At 42.8% G+C, this 20,318-nt stretch overlaps 1 protein-coding gene across 2 annotated transcripts in view; it reads right to left on the minus strand.

Moving 5' to 3' along the window:
* Positions 1–5,265, minus strand: part of LOC147034717 (putative ATP-dependent RNA helicase DDX5) — a 47,027-nt gene extending 41,762 nt beyond the window's left edge. The window contains exon 1 of one of the 2 annotated variants that reach the window (XM_085887649.1): positions 5,116–5,265. In XM_085887649.1, the coding sequence (XP_085743775.1) occupies positions 5,116–5,153 (38 nt within the window). In that variant the 5' untranslated portion in view covers positions 5,154–5,265. The other variant, XM_085887640.1, reaches the window with a different exon arrangement.
* Between the last annotated feature and the right edge of the window lie 15,053 nt (positions 5,266–20,318).

The following is a 20,318-nucleotide window of genomic DNA, read 5'->3' on the forward strand; positions in this document are numbered from 1 at the left end:
TTTGTTCTCCAGGTGAATTCTAATCAAATGTGCCTGATTGGCCATTTGAAAATCCAAATTTTGATTTTCAAATGATCAATCGGGCAGATTTGATCAGAAAGCCCTGCAGAACAGAAATGCCAAATTTGATGCTTGTATCATAATTTGCGCAATTTTTCTACTATCTACTACACTAATAAGGGAGAAAAAGTGGAACAGTTTTTTTAAAAAAAATTGAATACAATGTCAAGGCTTGTATGAGAGCTAAAAGTTGAGATATTCTGACATGTCTTGAATTTGTGTTGTTTTGGTGGACAGGGGATGGGGTACCAGAGATGGTCTGAACAATGTGCCACTAAGACTTTGAGAAGGGATGTAGAGTTGCGCCTTCAGATGAAGAAGCTTTTCCGGCTTGCCCAAAGATAGTAACACAAACTTGATGTGAGCATTCCAGAGCGAATTAGCGTTACTCAGTCGGGTCAGCCTTTCACACCGAGAAAGCAAGCTTCTGACAGAAATCTCCTTGCTACAAGTTTTAGTGATCAGCGGTGGGAGAATAGATAGGATAGCCGCAGAAGGGATGGTGTAAACCGGTAATACTCCCAAGCAAAATTGATATCAGATGCAGCGAATAAGGAAGGTCCTTAATAGAGGGTAGGTTGCCATTCCTGCCACTTGGCATGTGTGAACACCAAAATTATACATTGTTAAGGTCACTCTCTAACAACAGTCAGAGATATGAAGTATGACAAGATCATAGTCAGAGCAACCACGAGGAGCAGAGGAACAAGAGATGGTGGGTGGGGAAAAAGCATTCCTTCTAATATAGTCAGTGAAAAGTGCCTTTTCTATTTCCAAAAAACCTAAGTTCCGTTTCATGTTATCAATTGAAAAAGAAGCATTCATTTGTACACTTGCATTGGATAAGACAATTTTCATCAAGCCTTCGCAACTAAAATACTTCACGGTACCCATTGGTGGTGGTGTATTTTGCCATCGGGGAAACATGGAGTATAATAATGACAAAAATTGAATTATAAACGGCAGGTGGAAATAATGTGGAGACTGCATCCATTGGAAGTGACACTTATTTTATTCACTATTGAATGCCAGCAATCAACATCGACGGTGACGCTCATCCGAAGCAGCTGCAATCGACACAAGCGAAGCAATGGCTGTGCTCACCCTCCGGGTATAGACAGTATCCCTTGTGAATGTATTTATTTACATTTTATTTGAAATTCGACTTAATCTTGACTTTTCTTTCAGTAATTTACTGCATCCCATCCCCCCCCCCCCCCCTTTCCCATGTCAGATTCAGTTTTCCCTTTCAAGTCACCACTTCCACGAATAAGGAAAATCAGTGACTCCATACCAACTCCCCAAAAAAGAACGTACCATGATCATAAAATTTACCGACTGGGTCAGACTGATGGAGTCACAGAAGGCATGAGCCAAAATGCCTTGGCTGGTTGTTGTCGAGCTACCTCCCAGAAGATTGCATCATCGGTTATTTGAAGGATTTTTAAGGATAACCATTCCACCGGTTAACCAACTTCACCCTCAACAATCACCGCCAGATTGTCCCAGACAGCTTACGTAGCTAACCCTCACATCTGAGAGGCATTCCACTATCTGTAACTGCAGGCAGGGGTGATTGGGGATGGTCGTTCCTGGTGTTCTCACATGAAAACACCGCTTCCACTACTACTACTAATGGCTAATGTTTATCCGATTTCACCTTTAAAAAAATTATCCGATTTCACCTTTTTTTTTCCTTCATTCTCCCGACAACCCGGGCTCAAGATGTGCCACTTGACGGTTGCCAGGGATTCCTCATCGTGGATGATGCCTCAAATCATCGTTCAGAGCGCTGAGAGAGAATCAGAGAGCGAAAACAGAATGAAACATTACTAATGGCTACTACTAATGGGACTTTCCGGGAACCCAACTCATTCCAATACTTTTTCTTCTTTCTTGGGGAGGATCGACTTTCAGGTGGCCATTTTATGCCCTTTGTGACATTGTTGACCTCTGTGGTTTCAACTGAGAAAAATCAGCAGCTGTTTATTTCAGTTAAGGGGTCAGAAAGTTTTATCGACATTTTAAAAACATTGCACAACCCACCTGGGGCACATCGATGGTGTCTTGTTCAAAGTCGGAAAATGGACGCTGGATAGACATTCCTGACTGACAGAAGTCATGGCTGCCATGCAGACATTTGGTGTTGGTTTTGTTCACTCAAAGTGCCGACGTGGTCACCAAGACATAAGATGTCAAACCCATGAGGCCTGCATTTGACATACGTATGTCTGGCGAAAAATGGCCTCCACCAAAAAAAAATAAAAAAAAGGTATGTTGTGAAGAAGAAGAAGAAGAAGAAGAAGAAGAAGAAGAAGAAGAAGAAGAAGAAGAAGCTTATTTTGAACATCGGTCCAAAATGAAAAACGAAGTGGAAATGAATATTTTAAAATACAGAACTGAATTTATTGAAAATTATTTTAAGCCAGTTTTGTTACAAAGTAAGAAAAATTGAAAGACCTCATCAATATCACAATTTTGTGTGTGCCTTTCAGAGACGGTACTGTACTTTGTGGGGGGAGGGGCCTGATTAGACCCTGCAAACAGTCTAAACATTATATTTTATACCAGCAAATACCACTTGTCACTTCGCTGACAGGAATACAGGGGAGGGGGGGATGCAAAGAAGGGAGGGGTGAGCAGGGGAAGCAGAGAGGTGAAGGGAAAGGGAGGAGGCAAAGTGGAGGGGGGGGGAAAGAGTGTGGCAGGGGAGGAAGGGGGAGAAGGGAGAGAGGAGAAGAGAGGGGGTGCGTCTAACAATTGCTCTGTTGTCGGATTATGAAGATTAAATTTAAAGTGCATTAGTTGGGGTGAGGAGGGGAGGGCAGGTTAAAGTTTCTTAATTGGAAGAGCATTTTCTTCATGGATGCCCCCAAAGGATGTAAACTCAGATTTTTGTCAACTGGAAAGGGTCTAAAGTCTGAATATACAACAATGTCAGCAATGATGAATGGGAGATGAGTATTCTTCAATTCCTTCATATGAGGCCCGGTGAGGAGTGATGTAAGCGACATTTTTTAATGATATGATGATAGGCTCAGATGATAGGGGAAGGGTTAAAATAGTGCTATATGGAATCAACTCCAAAATGGCCGATGTAGCCCTTACATCACTCCTCCTCATATGTTCTGTTGAGCCATGTTAATGATATGCTGTCCTTATCACTGCTGAGACCAGCTTCACTTTTTAAACTAGAAGTGCATTCAGTAGAGCGCATACCTCCGCCACGTAATGCCTGATCCGCGAGAACATATCGGGCCCAAGACATTTTTTTAAATATCATGCCATATACTACCATGTCGTTTTTGGCCCCATCTCTCAATGGTGAAGAATCATTTTTAAAAAATGAGATCCGGATCTTCACCAAAATCGAATCAATTCTTCCTAGTCACACACCCGACCTGTAAACCAAGTTTCATCCGAATGCATACACAACTTTTGGAGATATCCTGCTATACATCAGTTTAGCACAATCTCTCAATGGTGAAGAACCACTTTAAAGAATTGTCAGATCCGGATCCGGATTCGGATCGTCACCAAAATCGAATCAATTCGTCCTTGCCAAACATCCAACCTGTCCACCAAATTATCAGAATCCATCCACAACTTTTTGAGATATCGTGTACACAGACAAAGAAACAAACAGAAAGGGGGTGAAAACATAACCTCCTTCACCTTCGGTGGCAGAGGTACTAAATTGGTGTCATTTAATTCCTCTGACTTGTGTGCACAAGACCGTTTTACCCGTCATTTTGTATTCCACGAAGGGCATGTTAAAAGTTTATGATTCTATATCAATTCAACCATCAACAAGCACATACTGGTCAGAAAGATGTGGAATCTGAAATGCTGTGCAGCTTCCATTTAAACACGTGCAAAAAAATATATTTAACGAGAGTAATTTGACTGCGCGCAGTCGACGGGTATGCCTCCGCTCTCCCACACAAACACTTGAGTATTGACATATTTGATCCTTCACCTTTATCAGATCTGGCCCAAAATCTAATCAGTTAATTGCCCCGTCTAACTTTACCTTTGTACAAAGTTTGATGAAATTCTGTCCAATATTTCTTGAGTTGGTGCATAAACAGTAAAATTTCAGAGTTTGACCTTGACCTTTGACCCTTGACCTTTATCACATCTGGCCCAAAATCTAATCACTTAATTGCCCCATCTTACTTTACCTTTTTTTTTTAAACCAAGTTTCATGAAATTCTACAATTTGCTTCTTGAGTTATCGCATAAATTAAAATCCGGACGGACGGACAGACGGACAACCGGGAAACAAGGGTGCTGGAGGCTTGAAAATCCCTGCCTACCTCATTCTTTGAGCAGCAAGTTACCGGAAACCCAGCCCCCTTTTGGGGGGGGGATGCACATTTACAGAGAGAATTTACATCGACCTCTCCTCCCGCACCTCCATGACTACAGATGAAACCAAGTAGCCCATGTTCAAGTTTGGTAGCAAATGGTCGAGTAGTTTTGGCATAATTGACGTGACACAGACAGACAATGGCATTAATTTATTACATGAACACGAATGAACATAATTGTCCATTTCCTCCTTCAGCTTGAGGAATTGAGAAAAAATTAAAAAAAAAAAAATACCAAAACAAAGGATTTATAAATAACTTATTCCACTTAATACGTAGGCAAGTTTAAAATAAACAATTTAATCAATCAAAGCAACGTCACGCGTCACGCGCATCATGCTGTTGTTCGCTGGGTCCGCCGTCTGGTTTCTGAGGAGAACCTGTTCTATTTACACCAGGGCACGCGCACACACGGAGAACAGCATTTTGTTCTTGTATACAAGCAAATGTTTCACTATGTTTATAAAATTCCAGTCAAGAACCTGGGATATTCCCCTGCGTGCGATGCGACAATTTTGTTCGGAGAAGCAAAACCAGGAGCGAGGCCTCCATTAGGCCGCCATGTCGCTCGCGGCCGCCATGTTGACGACAATCTCCTTTTTTCTTCCCTCAGCACCGCGACGCACGCAGCAACCCCATAATCCTCCATTAAAACGACACGTCAATGTAATTCCAGTCTCACCGCTCCCTGCCGCGCTCCCTGTCACCCCAAGAAGGCATCTTGCTCAGCGCAGATCGATCAAAGGCAAAAAAAGAACGACAGCCTTCCTTCTCCCACAGCACCGGAAGTGCGTCACGCTAAATGCAAATTAGTTACACGCACGCACGCGCACGAACGTCGTTTTCTTTACTCCCAGTCAATAACACCTTTTACGAGCGACTTGCATTGTCACACTCGTCCTGTCCGCATTAATTCTTTCCAACTTTGGACAAAAGCAAATACGCAGGAAATTAAAAAAATTATCCGATTTCACCTTTTTTTTTTTCCTTCATTCTCCCGACAACCCGGGCTCAAGATGTGCCACTTGACGGTTGCCAGGGATTCCTCATCGTGGATGATGCCTCAAATCATCGTTCAGAGCGCTGAGAGAGAATCAGAGAGCGAAAACGGAATGAAACATTACAACTCCTACAACTACTACTACTACTACTACTACTACCAAGTATTTTACTGATTCCATGAATTTAGATTTTAGGGTTAGGGTTAGGGTTGGGATTTTAAACAGGGTAAGTATTAGGGTTAGGGTTAGGGTTAGGGTTGGGGTTGGGATTTTAAACAGGGTAGGTATGGAGGGTTAGGGTTAGGGTTGGGATTTTAAACAGGGTAGGTATTAGGGTTAGGGTTGGGGTTAGGGTTGGGATTTTAAACAGGGTAAGTATTAGGGTTAGGGTTAGGGTTGGGGTTGGGATTTTAAACAGGGTAGGTATTAGGGTTAGGGTTAGGGTTGGGATTTTAAACAGGGTTGGTATGGAGGGTTAGGGTTAGGGTTGGGGTTGGGATTTTAAACAGGGTTGGTATTGAGGTGGCAAAAATGTGAATGGCGTCTTCTGTCATCGAGCTCAGCATTTTATGTCAGCATGTCATAAAATGCTCAGAATTTTAAAAAGCATGGGGCACAGATAAACAACTATGGGTTAATAATACCAGCGCAGGTCTATATAATCAAATACAATATAAAGCCAAGCCCTTTGTGATCACTCAGGCCGAGGTCACATTTGCTCTACGGCGAGGATACGGCGGCCGTACGCCCTCTGAATTGACAGAAACGTGCGGTGGCCGCAGAGAAACTGAGGTGGCCTCAGGGAGGCCCTACACCGTTTGGCTATATTTTACAGGCCGTAGGGGCGCCGTGGAATTATAGCGCGGAGTTATAACTTTTTTCATTTCTACGTTCGCCGTAGCAATTCGACAAGCCAAGCTATGACGTAGATGTGTTCCACGTCGACCGTACGTAGGGCGTACGGTGGGCTTGCGTTATTCGTGCGGCTGCCGTAAGCTCTTCTCAATGAAAAATGAATTTTCCCAACCCCCAAAAAATACAGCGGCCGCTCTATTTCCACGGTCGACGCACGGCTCCCCTATGCCCGCCGTGGACCTACATACGACCTCCGTGCGCTACCGCTAGAGATCGGAGTATAGGTGTTTGCCTATACCATTGTTTCTCAACCGGGGTTCCGCAGGAGGTCGCTCGGGGTTCCGTGAGAAACAGCAATAAATAGGCTAATTTATTTTGAGTAGTTTTTGTTTGATTTAATATTCGTAATTTTACTCTACACGTACGGCATATTGTTGGAAACTCCTTGGTTATTATAATAGAGGCTTCAACCTCTTGTATTATTTACAATTATAACAACCATAGGGAATGTTTTATAACAACCATAACAACCACGAAGCGTGATGGACGCCCGGAATAACGACTCGTCATTGAACACGGCACACGGCCTGTACGTGATGACGTCACCACTGATGACGTGGACTGTTATTGCCAATAAATTTGACAAAAAGGGGGTCATTTTTTCCTTAAACCAGGTATCCGAAAAAATATATATTATATTTACCACGTGAACTACGATAAAAATATAAAAGAGCTAGATATTAATAATGGCATATAATAATTTTTATGCAGGGGTTCCCTGAGACATGAAAACTATTTCAAGGGTTCCACAAGGGTAAAAAGGTTGAGAAACGCTGGTCCATACAGTGGTGCCCCCAGAATCCCAATTTAATTCGTTCCAGGAGGCTGTTCGGATTGCAAAAAGTTCGGATTCCAAAAATATTTTCCCAATAAGAAATAATGGAGTGAATTAATCCGTTCGTGGACCCAAAGAAAACCCACTTTCAAGACACTTTAAACTGAAATTACCCATGTTTAAGATAAAATAAGATGAGTAAATGACCTTCGGTGGTGGTGTATTGTTTGTAAACTGGTACAATCACCACATCCAAAGGTCCACACAGGCTCGAGCTCTGGCCTGGGTTCCGATCGCTCGCGCACTCGGCGAGAGTGCTGCCCCCGGGGCAGCTCATCAAACATGATGCCCGCAGAACCACAATCACTTTCATCAAACGCATCGGGCTGAGGTAATTATGGATATTCCAAATTACAACTGGTTTTACTGTGAAATTCAATCCTTGCCCGACAGTCCGTCACACCACGTGATCGTATTGCTTTTTTTGTTATTAATTAAAACACAAGATGATTAAAAAAAACAAACATCACAAATGAAGGTGAAAACACGAGGTCAAGCCTAAGTCACATTTGGCTCGGCGGCCGGAGGGTCTACAAAATGTACGGGCACGAGCTATTATAAAGCGGCCACAGTATTTCCACGGTCACGGTAGCAGTCACATATGTTTTTATTTTTCGGGTAGACGCATGGTGTATTTATAAATTGTGGAGACCGAAAACGTGGGGGTGCCGTACGGTCTTTGATTTGATGTCGCACGGTGACCACAGGGCGTCCCTGCGGCGGCCATAGAATTTAAGGCAGACGCAAGTTCGCCTCAAGGTACCCGCAAGGTGACCACAGGGGGGCCCTAAGGCCACCGTACGGCGACCGTGGAAATAATGCGGCCGCCGTAATTTTTTGGGGGTTGGGAAAATTCATTTTTCATTGAGAAGAGCTTACGGCAGCCGCACAAATAACGCAAGCCCACCGTACGCCCTACGTACGGTCGACGTGGAACACATCTACGTCATAGCTTGGCTTTGTCGAATTGCTACGGCGAACGTAGAAATGAAAAAACGTATAACTCCGCGTTATAATTCCACGGCGACCCCTACAGCCTGTAAAAGATAGCCAAACGGCGTAGGACCTCCCTGAGGCCACCTCAGTTTCTCTGCGGCCGCCACACGTTTCTGTCAATTCAGAGGACGTATGGCCGCCGTATCCTCGCCGTAGAGCAAATGTGACTGAGGCCTAAAGTATCAATCGACACACGAGAGATGCTTTCACGAGGACTTCCACCGACGAACTCAATGAACAAAGCGCGAAGATGCGGCTCGAACAGGTGGGGGAGACACATGAACAAACATGAACGCCATGTTGTGTTCAGTTTTTTATAATGTATTGGGTTTTTAGGGCAAAATTTTCTCAAAAAAAATTGTTCGGATTCCAATTTGTTCAAACAATGGGGTGTTCCGATTCTGGGGGCACCACAGTATATTATAGTTATAGTATATTCAGTTATATATACTGGTATATTTTTATTTCAGTAAAAAAAAGAACTGGTATATATACCCACTCGTTACCGTCCGTCTGGCCGCACGTTCGCCTTTGGGCCCCCCTGCGGTCGCCTTGCGTCTGCCTTGAAAATTCTATGGCCGCCGCAGGGACGCCCTAAGGTCACCGTGCGACATCAAATCAAAGACCGTACGGCACCCCCACGTTTTCGGTCTCCACAATTTATAAATACGCCGTGCGGCTACCCGAAAAATAAAAATATATGTGACTGCTACATTGTGTGACCTTGGAAATACTGCGGCCGCCGTATAATTGCTAGTGGCCATAGATTTTGGAGACCCCAAGGCCGCCGTGGCAAATGTGACCTCGGCCTCACTGTTATATTGAGTACATCCTCAGTGCCATCCTCGAAAGTTGAAATTTTGCAGACTGATGGAATTCGAACCCATGGTTCCAGAAGAAAATAAAAAAAAAAAAAATCGCAAAACTGCTGAAATACCCGTGAACAAAAATCTGGTGGAGTGGTGGAGCCACTTGACTGGACAACTCAATAGTCTTGTTAGCCGTTCGGTGGAACCAGCTATCTAATAAATAAGATTCACCAGATGTCTGTCTGTCTGTCTGCGTTTTTTGCAAGGACCGCTGGACCGACAACTACCAAATTTGGTACACAGCTCAAGTCCGATCCAGGGATTGTCCGAGGGGAATTTTCATCCACCACCTGAGCCTTTAAAGACCACTTTTTTTGGCTTTTCCATTCATATGCAATCTCATTGGTTGATGGATATCACGTGACATATAACACGGCCAAAGGCCAGCACACTTAATTGGTTGAGCTGTGTCTTCCACCCATTGGCTTATTGCACAGCTGGCCTGACTCCACACTTAATGGGACCCGAACTAAATAAATAATACTGTTGTGTCCAGCCCGTTAACACCAGCCTGGACGATAGCCGAACGGTTTTAACTCGGAGGTGAGCAGTGGTGGGTGAAGGCGCGTACCAGAATGGAAGCACTTGGATTTATTCTCGAACTCACATTTAATAGACGAACACAGGGGAATTCAAGAAATAATGGTTTAATGAAAATAAAATAAAGTGAGGTAAAACTAAATCCTAACTTGAGACGTCTCCACTCGGTCACAAAAACAGACAAGGGGAAAGATAAAAGAAAAGAAAATCCTTCCTTTATGCGGGCACTCAGATTTGCGTCAAGAGACGACTTTTAGTGGCCTGGTGATCCTTGAACCGCAAAGCCACTGTGTGGGAAAACACACAAAACGGCACGAAGTAGCTCTGCGTGGCATCGTACGTGAGACATTTCATGCAGGTGGTCCTCAACGGCAAGAACTCACAAGTCGCCATTACAGTTCCTTCTCACGATTGAAATTGGCAACACTGCTCCCTCTCAGTACCAGGTCCACACAAACAAAAATGGTGCCACCTTCTTCTTCACTCATACAACAAGGGATACTGCCGAGTTCTATCTGAGAGACACGCTCTTCTCCTTCTCTTCCTCTCCTCTCAAAGCACATAAACTTCATGAACCAGCTGAACAGACAATAGCTAGCATCTTACTCAAGCACACAAGCAAATTCGCACCAGCACAAGCAATAAGAATCACACAGCTTTTGTCCATGCTGAGGAAGGAACTAGAGAGGGAACCTCCTGTTCAAACTGCACTCCTCACTCAATCCTCTTCGATCTGCAGTTCTGACGTCACCCTGACCAATCATGAACCTCGGGGGTGTGGCCTGCCGGTTACGAAACCAGGGAGGTGAGGTTTAGTCTGCCGGTTATTGGTGTTTTTGTTGCTGTAAAAACGTGGTTCTTTTATGGCCAGCCTTGTAAATGCAAAAATGTAGGAAAACGTCCCAGGGGGCAATCATACACTGGGAGAACGAGCCTTAAACCCTCCCAAGTTAACACAGCACCACCGCCCTCCCTCCCCGTAATGTGGTGACGTGTAAACAATCTTAGGCTCACAGTTTCCCTAGTTAACTTACATCGAGATGTCTCATAGCCATCCACGGACCATGCCATATTATACATTCCCATCTTCATAATGGGATTCCTGTATCTACCCCACAGATGTACACATCACTCCCCACCCCCGGAACCGTACCTCCTGCAAGGTTCAATGCAAGCGTTACTGTTTCCAGCCTTATCACTTACTGACTCACACCTAATTAGCCTATTAAATAAATTAGGAGGGGCTGTGGGAAACGAGCTGTAGCTAACTTAGCTATTCTCCTTAACGGTCTGCTCCCCTTAAACAGAACAATTCAACTATTTACAAAACTCTTGGTTCCTCGCTCCTAACTCCTGGGGCGGATAGAAAATGTCAGAAAGCACACAAAAACCGACCGTAACAGACAAAACTTTAACCAAAAACCCATTAACGTTTGTACAACCCTTTTCTCATGACCGCGTTCCCTGGTGGATACCACAATACCCAACATTACCTGTGGAACCATACCAATTTACCTCATCCAAATTGCCGTGGGCCCTGTCCTTCTGGTACAGGTTAGTGACATGGATCGGGTGGACCTTCCCCCACACTCACACATCAACCCAATAATCAATCATGCATTCCACCCATGCAAGACCATGGCTTAAATATGATTACACACATGTGTGATCCTAAATTAGGCAGCGAGGAGGTACCGTACAACCAAGATGGTGGGGGTTCTTCAGGCTGTAGTGCCCGCAGTCTGAAAACTAGTGACCCAACTTACGACTTCTTCACCCCCCCCCCCCACACCCACAATTCAACGATTCGGTCCCTGACACCCAAACAGCTCCTTTGGACAGAGGAACACCAAGATGAGTCCTTGCGTACCTCCTCTTGTTTTTGTCTTTTAAGCCTGGCTTTTTTATAGCAAAATTATTTGCATCGGAAGGGGAAAGGAGGGGGCATGGGTGAGATAAAGAACAGTACATGTTATTGAAACTTACTGACATCTTAATAGCTCATTAAGAGGTTTCCCAAGCTAAAAAAATATTCATGTCAAGGTTAAAAAAGGTGGGGTGTTCTGATAATACACAGCTGCGTGCAGTATTTTATGACCACAGTATACTATTGGAATAGGGAGGGGTAACGAACAAAGAAACATTGTGAGAATCGAGACTCATGGTACATCGCCATGCACTCATCAAGTTTGAATATACATTTGTCACTCCCCTGAGCTTTGCATCTGTGAGTTTTTCAGCCGAACATTCCAACTTGCTTCATACGCTACTGGGCGAGTGGGTTTATAACACAATATTATTCATCTAAAAACCCCACTTTCACTTTCCATAAGCATTTTGTTAGCTATTAGTTTAACTTGCAATAAGAGTTGAGAGTTATATCAATTATGTCCCCATGAACCCTATATGCGTGTCCATGGGGCTCATATTTGTAATTACACAAGCTTCAATGAAATCAATGAATACTCAAACATGGGTTTAATTAACACCGAACACAGATATACAGATACACACTCATAAAATGAATGTAATAATCATGTTTGTCATGAGCTTTCAAATCAATCATTAAGGTTTCACTAATATATTTATTATAAGGGCAAAAAGCCTGTATTTGCAAAGTTAAATCAATTATTAAGCTTAATTTGGCCACAGCCAAACAAAAAAAAAAAAAACCAGAGCTAATATTTTAAAAGAAATTTTCCACCATACTCCCCCTGTTGTCCTAAAAAACAAAGGACAAAACAAAATTAACCTGATCAACAATTTAACTCAGACTCGATCGGTCTTGAACGAGCATCTCTGCTCCGGGACATCAGCCTCCAAGCACAAGTTACTAAGGGGTCCAGGGCAGTGGATCGCTCACTTCAGATGGTAACGACCTGGGAGTTGGGAAGCTCATAACATTGCTTTAATGAGAAAGAAGAGCCGGTCATAAGCGTCTCCTGTTTGGAGTCCAACACCGCATACCAGACCTTCTCCCTGAAGTCTCCCCGAAGTTTCATCTTCCATCGTGGTGAATGAGTAACTCGGCTCATTGAGTCAGGATCGTGGCATGGGACAGAGCGGAGATGGGCATCATGTGTGAGACGCTGTTGTTGGAGTTCACCACGACACACGTGGGATGGCGCAGGGATATACAGTAGGAGCAGAACTGCTGGGATATCTATACACATGGTTGGAGCGTCAAATGTCTCAAATGTGGACACTGCATGCGGAGCAAAATCACCAGCAACACCTGCAATGCATACTCCTGCACCGTGATCCAGAATCAGTGCAGAAAGTTTCACGATTACTATGTCCGTGTGTTGGTGTATGAAGAAGTGACATAAGGGAAGGCAGGAACGTTTTCACTCCTGATAGGAAGCAAAACTGGGATCAAGGGCAGTGAGACTGATAGTTGCATCAAGGATGACATTTGCCCATAGGCACAGACATGCTGCTCCTTACAATAACCCATGGATTTTCAAATCTCAATATTACACAGGACATTAAATTCCTCATTAGGATCTGAATCCTTACAAGGGAATACTGTTTGAAGAAACATCACAGCGTTGGTGGCTTTACTCTTAAAACGGTAGCCAATCAGCAAAGGCAACGCACACTTGAAAAGTATTATCAACACCACAAGTAATAATATCATTCCAATAAAGATTCAGTGCAAAAGTGTTGCCCACCATCCTTTTATCTTGTACACGAGAGGTACATGAAAACCCGTGTGACCAGTCTTTGTCACAATCTTCTTCATGCAAATTAATCACACATATAATAATCAATTTTAATACAAGCTCAAGGAAAAGGTATTGCAGAATCTTCATACCTTGCTCCCAATCTTGTCAGCCAGACTGGCAATGTATTCTCAATTAGATTCATCAATCAACTGTGAAACCTGTATTTTGCACAATCTCTCCATTTCCATTTCTTCCACATAATCCACATAATCATAATCCATTTGAGGAAACCCCTCACAAGGACTTTGAGATTTGCCTTCATTGTCAGGATCTATCATTTTCTAGGTATTCTTTGCAGAGTACCATCACCATACTTGTTACTTTCTTCAAACAGATTGAAACCAAAGTTTTAATGCAAGCAATTACTAATACAATAGCAAGTACAACTTGAACTGCCACTTTATAACTGCTGGCAGTGATGACCGGGTACCCAGACGTTCGCCTTTGATACAACGTGAGACTTTCTGTAGATGACAGTTGCAAAGTTTTGCTTCGATAAGATAAGTGGCTCCAGAGAAAACATTATTTAATGGTGATACAAATGCAGCCTTGCTTCGATACAACGCGGGGCTGACGAGTTACGAACTGGGTGGCACAAAGTGTTCAATCTATTTATTACGTATGCAGTCAGCCCTTTTTCCTGGGGACATTGTCGGTATCAATTGAATTGCTATTCCTGAACCAAACGCATGCAGGTGCAGCCAAGTGAGCCTTCTGGAAAAAAAAAAATCTAAAAGTTCTCAAATTCAAATAATTAAATAATTCTGGCTGCCAAACCGTGTGGCCGATTGGATTGAAATTTTAAAACTATGTTTCAAATATCGTCCAGATAATAATTGTTAAGTTTCACATACATTGACACAGCGGTTCCAGAGTAAATATTACTTCATATTTCCCCTTCAATCCAACATGGTTGCCAAACCGTGGGCCCAATCGAGTTAAAATTTCAACCCTTCATTCCTCATGACTGTTCCATCATAACTCTGTAGTTTCACATTTATTGATGCAGTAGTTCCAGAGTAAACATTAATTAATATCTTTCCTTCAATCCACTATGGCTGCCAAACGGTGTCGTACATCAAAAGGGGGAAATAACTTTTTGTTTGACATGGAAAGGTGGTCATACCTGTGGAGTTTCTCCTCGATCTGTTCAGCCGTTTCAGAGAAGAAGATTTTTAAAGTTATTAATTTTCAATCCAATATGGCTGCCGTACCATGTGACCTATGACAACAAAAGTTTAAATTCTCCCTCCATTGGGGAAGTGGATTTTGTTTGTTAAGTTCCGTGTTGATCAGACAAGGTGCGTTTTTCTATCCAAGATGGCCTCCAAACCATGTGACTTCATAATTTTTACCATATATGCAGGCATGGGGGTAGATTATAGTTGCCAAGTTTTGCTTCGATAGGTTATGTGGTTCCAGAGAAAACATTTAATATAATTATTGAATCCAACATGGCTGCCAAACCATGTGACCTATCAATTATTCATTAACAAACTTATATTCACTACACGTGTGCAATACGTATGTGAAGTTTCCCCTTGATCTGACCAGCTGGTCTGGAGATGTTTGAAGGTTTTAGGGTAAATTCAAGATGGCCACCAAACCATGTGACCTAACAATAAGAAATTAACAAACTTGTAAAAGAATGTCATGGGGAATGTGGGTGTAAAGTTTCGCCTCAATCTGTTCAGCTGTTCTGGAGAAGATGTTTTTAATTATTTTTTTCAAAATAAGATGGCTGCCGAACCAAGTGACCCATGACGTCATAATAAATTTTTTCTTCGCTGCTTTTTTGTGTGGATGCGAAATTTCAGATTTTTCCCATGCAGCGTTCCACTTGACGAATTTTCACGGGCATACCGCTTCACTAATGACGTCACGAAAAATCACCCTTGTTCCCCATGAGGAGCTTATTAAAATGTATGAAGCGAAAAAATTTCCATTGCACTGTTTGAGATACAGAGGTCCAAAATTTATCGGTTTTTTCAAGATGGTGCCCGTACAAACATGACCTATGACGTCATAATTATCAATTAAATATGCTATCAAAAAATACATACTATGGTAAAAATTGTGTCGATCGGACTTACCGTTCCTGAGAAAATAATTTTTAAAGCGAAAGAACCCGCAAATTGCCGGCGGAAAAAGAATAAATAATAAACAGAAGAAAAACAATCGGTTACCCAGTCCATTTGACTGGGTACCCGAATTACCAAAGCAACAAACAACCAATGTAAGATTCTTGCTCCCCAACTAACAATAAAAACAATTCCAGAGTTATTCATATCCTATCAGAGTATTTGCAATCACATTGGCTTTGCCTTCGATGTTTAATTCTCATAAAGTCAAGCTCCATTTCATCAATCTCTGATCTTTATCCTAACTTTTATAAAAAGTGAACAGATTGTGATCTGTGAAAACAATTACTGGAAAAGTAATTAAACCCAAGTATATCCCAAACCATTGCAAAGCGAGCACTATGGGTTACCCGCAAATAATTCGAGTACAAAGCTGTTCACCTTCACTCTTTCATTCCTCTTTTCCCACCTTTTGTAACAAACTCATGCACTCTCTTTAATCCCACTGTTCCCTCCAGCTCTTCAAAACAGCTGTTCACCACCATCTCTTATCTTCCCCATCCAAAACCATGATCTTTTCTAACCCCGATAATTCGCCCCAAACCCACCTCCTTCAAATTCCCTGCTTTCCTTCCTGAAAGTCCCTTTAGTGTTCATCTTGGTTACCCTGTGTCCCCTGCCCCATTCCTCTCCCTTCCACAGATCTCCTCATGGCTGTTCCACACTTAAGAGAATATGGAGAAGACCAATTAATAATTCGGTCAAAATGTCAAACGGCAGTCATAGTAAATACAAATATGCCTTTTTAGTCTGTCTGCCGTGCAGTGTGAGCAGGGCTTTGTTGTGGCTTCCTTGTTTGAGATTAATCTCCCCGACCCAATTGTGGCGGATGGGTGATCAACACCGACGAGACCGGATCACCAAACAGTTTTCCTTCGGAGGCAGGCACGTGATCCTCAGATCATGGCGCACGCGGGAGGGGCAGGGCGGCCAGTGCAGAGCAATGGAAGCACAGCACAAGGGGTTTATACTCTAACCCACCACAGATACACACACCAGCAACTTGCACTTCATCCTGCGTGGGAAGCTGCGCCCAAAAATGGCGCCGAGCCGCTCTCTGGGCGGGAAATGTACGTGAGGAAATTTAAGGCGGTATTCAACACCAGGGTTCACCAACCGCCGTGCAGCTTCCTCTTTGATCACGCTTGCTGATGCCACTATCTGCAGAATCGCGCCACTCCCTTCGGTGACATACACGAGGCTTCGAGGTCAGTCTCTCACGACCCAGCCAAGAGTCAATGGCCAGCATCTTGCTCCACCACACGAGCCAATTTGCCTCAGCACGAATATGATAATTGTGCAGTCTTCTTCATGCGTCAAAGGAAAGCCAGCCGTAATGCGATGCTCATACTCGCCATCTCCTTGCTCCGTCGTCTCCCTCACATGCCAAATCAACATCCTCCTTCTGACGTCATACCCATCAATCATCCACCATCGGGCGTGGATTATTTGCAAGGAAACTGGGAGGGCGAGGCTTCTGCCTGCTCGGCCCATTTTGCTTGTTTGTTGGTATGGCTGTGGTTATAAAAATGCACTTTTCATGGCTGGCTTGTAAATACAAAAACGCAGGTCACACGTGGCAATGACATTCTGGGGGAAATTAGTCTTAATCCCTTTCTAACACAGCACCCCCCTCCCTGTGGTGACAAGTAACACTTAAGCTCAGTTTCCTTACTTGATTTACATTGAGATGTCTCCTACATGTCCACCAACCGAGCAACTCGATACAATCCTAACTTTGCTTTGAAATTCCTCAATATACCCCCATAACTGCAACAATATTTTTTAACCAAACAACCAAACAAAATTGAAAAATTATTCCAAACAGGAAACTTACTGTTTTTAAGAATGTTATAAAGGACACAAACAACTAATGTAAGGTGTTAGGGTGTTGTAATATATGCTGGATAAAATGGCAGTACAACCTAGAATTTATTCATATGCCTTCAAACCTTTATTTAAATTGAGCAATATACTTGAACACAAATCATTACACTTCCCTAAGAACCATGCTATATATTGAGACATGAGCCTGAGACCCTACCTACAGTAACAGTCAAAAGTTTGGACACACCAACTCATTCAAGGGTTTTTCTTTATTTTTACTATCTTCAACATTGTAGATCAAGTGAAGACACCAAAACTATGAACTAACACATGGAATTATGTAGTAACAAAAAAAAAGTGTGAAACAAATCAAAGTATATTTTATATTCTTCAAAGTAGCCACCCTTTGCCTTGACAGCTTTGCACACTCTTGGCATTCTCTCAACCAGCTTCATGAGGTACTCACCTGAAATGCTTTTCCATTAACACGTGTGCTTTGTTCAAAGTTAATATGCTGAATTTCTTTCCTTCTTAATGTGTTTGAGCCATTCAGTTGTGTTGTGACAAGGGAGGGTTGGTATACAGTAAATAGCCTGATTTGGTAAAAGACCATTATTTTGTCTGTACTGTAGTAATCCATATTATAGCAAGAACTCAACTATTAAGCAGAGAAACGACAGTCCATCATTACCTTAACACATGAAGGTCAGTCAATCCAGAAAATTTCAAAAACTTTGAAAGTTTCTTCAAGTGCAGTCACAAAAACCATCGAGCGCAATGATGAAACTGGCTCTCATGAGGACCACCACAGGAAAGGAAGACCCAGAGTTACCTCAACAGCAGAGGATACATTTATTAGTTACCAGCCTCAGAAATAACCAATTAACTGCATGTCAGATTGCAGCCCAAATAAATGCTTAACAGAATTCTAATAACAGACATATCTCATCAACTGTTCAGAGGAGAGTGCATGAATCAGGCCTTCATGGTCGAATTGCTGCAAAGAAGCCACCACTGAAGGAGACCAATAAGAAGCAGAGACTTGCTTGGGCTAAGAAACACGAGCAAATGGACATTAGACCGGTAGAAATGTGTCCTTTGGTCTGATGAGTCCAAATGAGGTTTTTGGTTCCAACTGCCAGGTCTTGTTAGATGCAGTGAAGGTGAACGGATAATCTCTGCATGTGTGGTTCCCGCCATGAAGCATGGAGGAGGCGGTGTGATGGTGCTTTGCTGGTGACATTGTCGCGATTTATTTAGAATTGAAGGCACACCTAACCCGCATGCCCCCCACAGCAGTCTGCAGCGATACACTATCCCATCTGGTTTGCGCTTACTGGAACCATCATTTGATTTTCAACATGACAATGACCCAAAACACACCTCCAGGCTGTGTAAATGCTATTTGATCAAGGAGAGTGATGGAGTGTTGCATCAGATGACCTGGCCTCCACAATCACCCGACCGAAACCCAATTGAGATGGTTTGGGATGAGTTGGACTGCGGAGTGAATGAAAGGCAGCCAACAAGTGCTCAGCATATGTGGGAACTCCAAGACTGTTGGAAAAGCATTCTAGGTGACTACCTCATGAAGCTGGTTGAGAGAATGCCAAGAGTGTGCAAAGCTGTCAAGGCAAAGGGTGGCTACTTTGAAGAATAGAAAATATAATTTGATTTGTTTAACAATTTTATAGAAACGACATAATTCCATATTTTTGATGTCTTCACCAGTCAATGAAAAAAAAAGTTAAAAAAAAAACCTTGAATGAATAGGTGTCCAAACTTTTGACTGGCACTGCAGTTTACACCACCATTTTCTCAAACATTGTCATGCAAAAATGTCGATCATGTTCCTACACTGCCATGGCCTGCATAAATGTTATAATCCACATTAATTCTCCAAACAACTCAATCCTTGACACATAAGACAATTCTGATTTCCAAACCGATCCATTTACCGACCATTGGGTCACTTTCACCCGTTCCCATCCTAATTTATAAGCAAAACTGAACCCTTGGGACAGTAAGCATCGAGGCACCTTACCTTAAGTGCAGGTTGGTCAGGTCCAAGAGTGTCATCCACCACTTCTAGTTTTCCCTGCAGGAGCCTCCCTTGTGCTCCACGAGGAGATTGCTTGTTCTTCCTAAATTTTGTTTGCCAACCTGGCTGATGTTTGGGTGCAGTTGTAGACATCAAGCACAACCTCGAATAAGATATGCCAGAGAACAAAGCCAGCCACAGGAACTGTGTCTGCAAGATTTCTTAAAAGGTAGCAGGATCAATGTCTGTATCCTCTTCCAGGATCTGGTAGATCCAAAGTTCTCTCATCTACTCCCAGAAAAACTGGGGCCACAGCTAAAATCCAGGCAGACATTCCCAAAGCCCAGCAGACCCAGTTAAAATGCATCTCTTGGGTGCGCCAGGGTGAAGGTGGAACAAAACCTTGCTTGGCTGAATTACAACCAGCATGATAATTCCCAGGTACACTTGGACAACCATACTCCACCATCCACGACAGACAAAGCCAGCAAAACAGCCACTGTGGTTTACGCAAACGATATTACATTTTCTTTTTGCACCACAACTGTTTATCTTCCTTTTCCAAGATACAGCACATTCTTACAATGAAAACTCAGAAAATAAGCAAAGTTGGATCAATACAAACATGAACTATAAAAATAAATAAATTGAGAATTATAAAGGAATTTCGCATTCACAGCTCTGGACCACGGTACAAACGGATGGTCTCCACAACTTGATCTCTCCGACAATATACTGTCGATTTCCTCAATCGTCTTGTCACCTTGCAAGCCAAAGTATAATCTGCACAAGCTTTTATGTGAGCCTTCTTGCACTAAATGAATCAACCAGAAACTTCCGATAGACCGATTGATATACATTCCACAGCACCTTTGAAATGTCATGTATAATCCATACTACCCAATACCAAAGGATTTGAGCTTCAAGGCATTCAAACTGACCAAGGAAGTTTCCTTCCCTCAAAGCACTGAGTTGCATGCAATACTGTTAAA

The sequence above is a fragment of the Eptatretus burgeri genome, chromosome 1, assembly GCF_056783735.1.
Source record: "Eptatretus burgeri isolate ZD-2024b chromosome 1, Ebu_testis_v1, whole genome shotgun sequence".
NCBI lineage: Eukaryota > Metazoa > Chordata > Myxini > Myxiniformes > Myxinidae > Eptatretus > Eptatretus burgeri.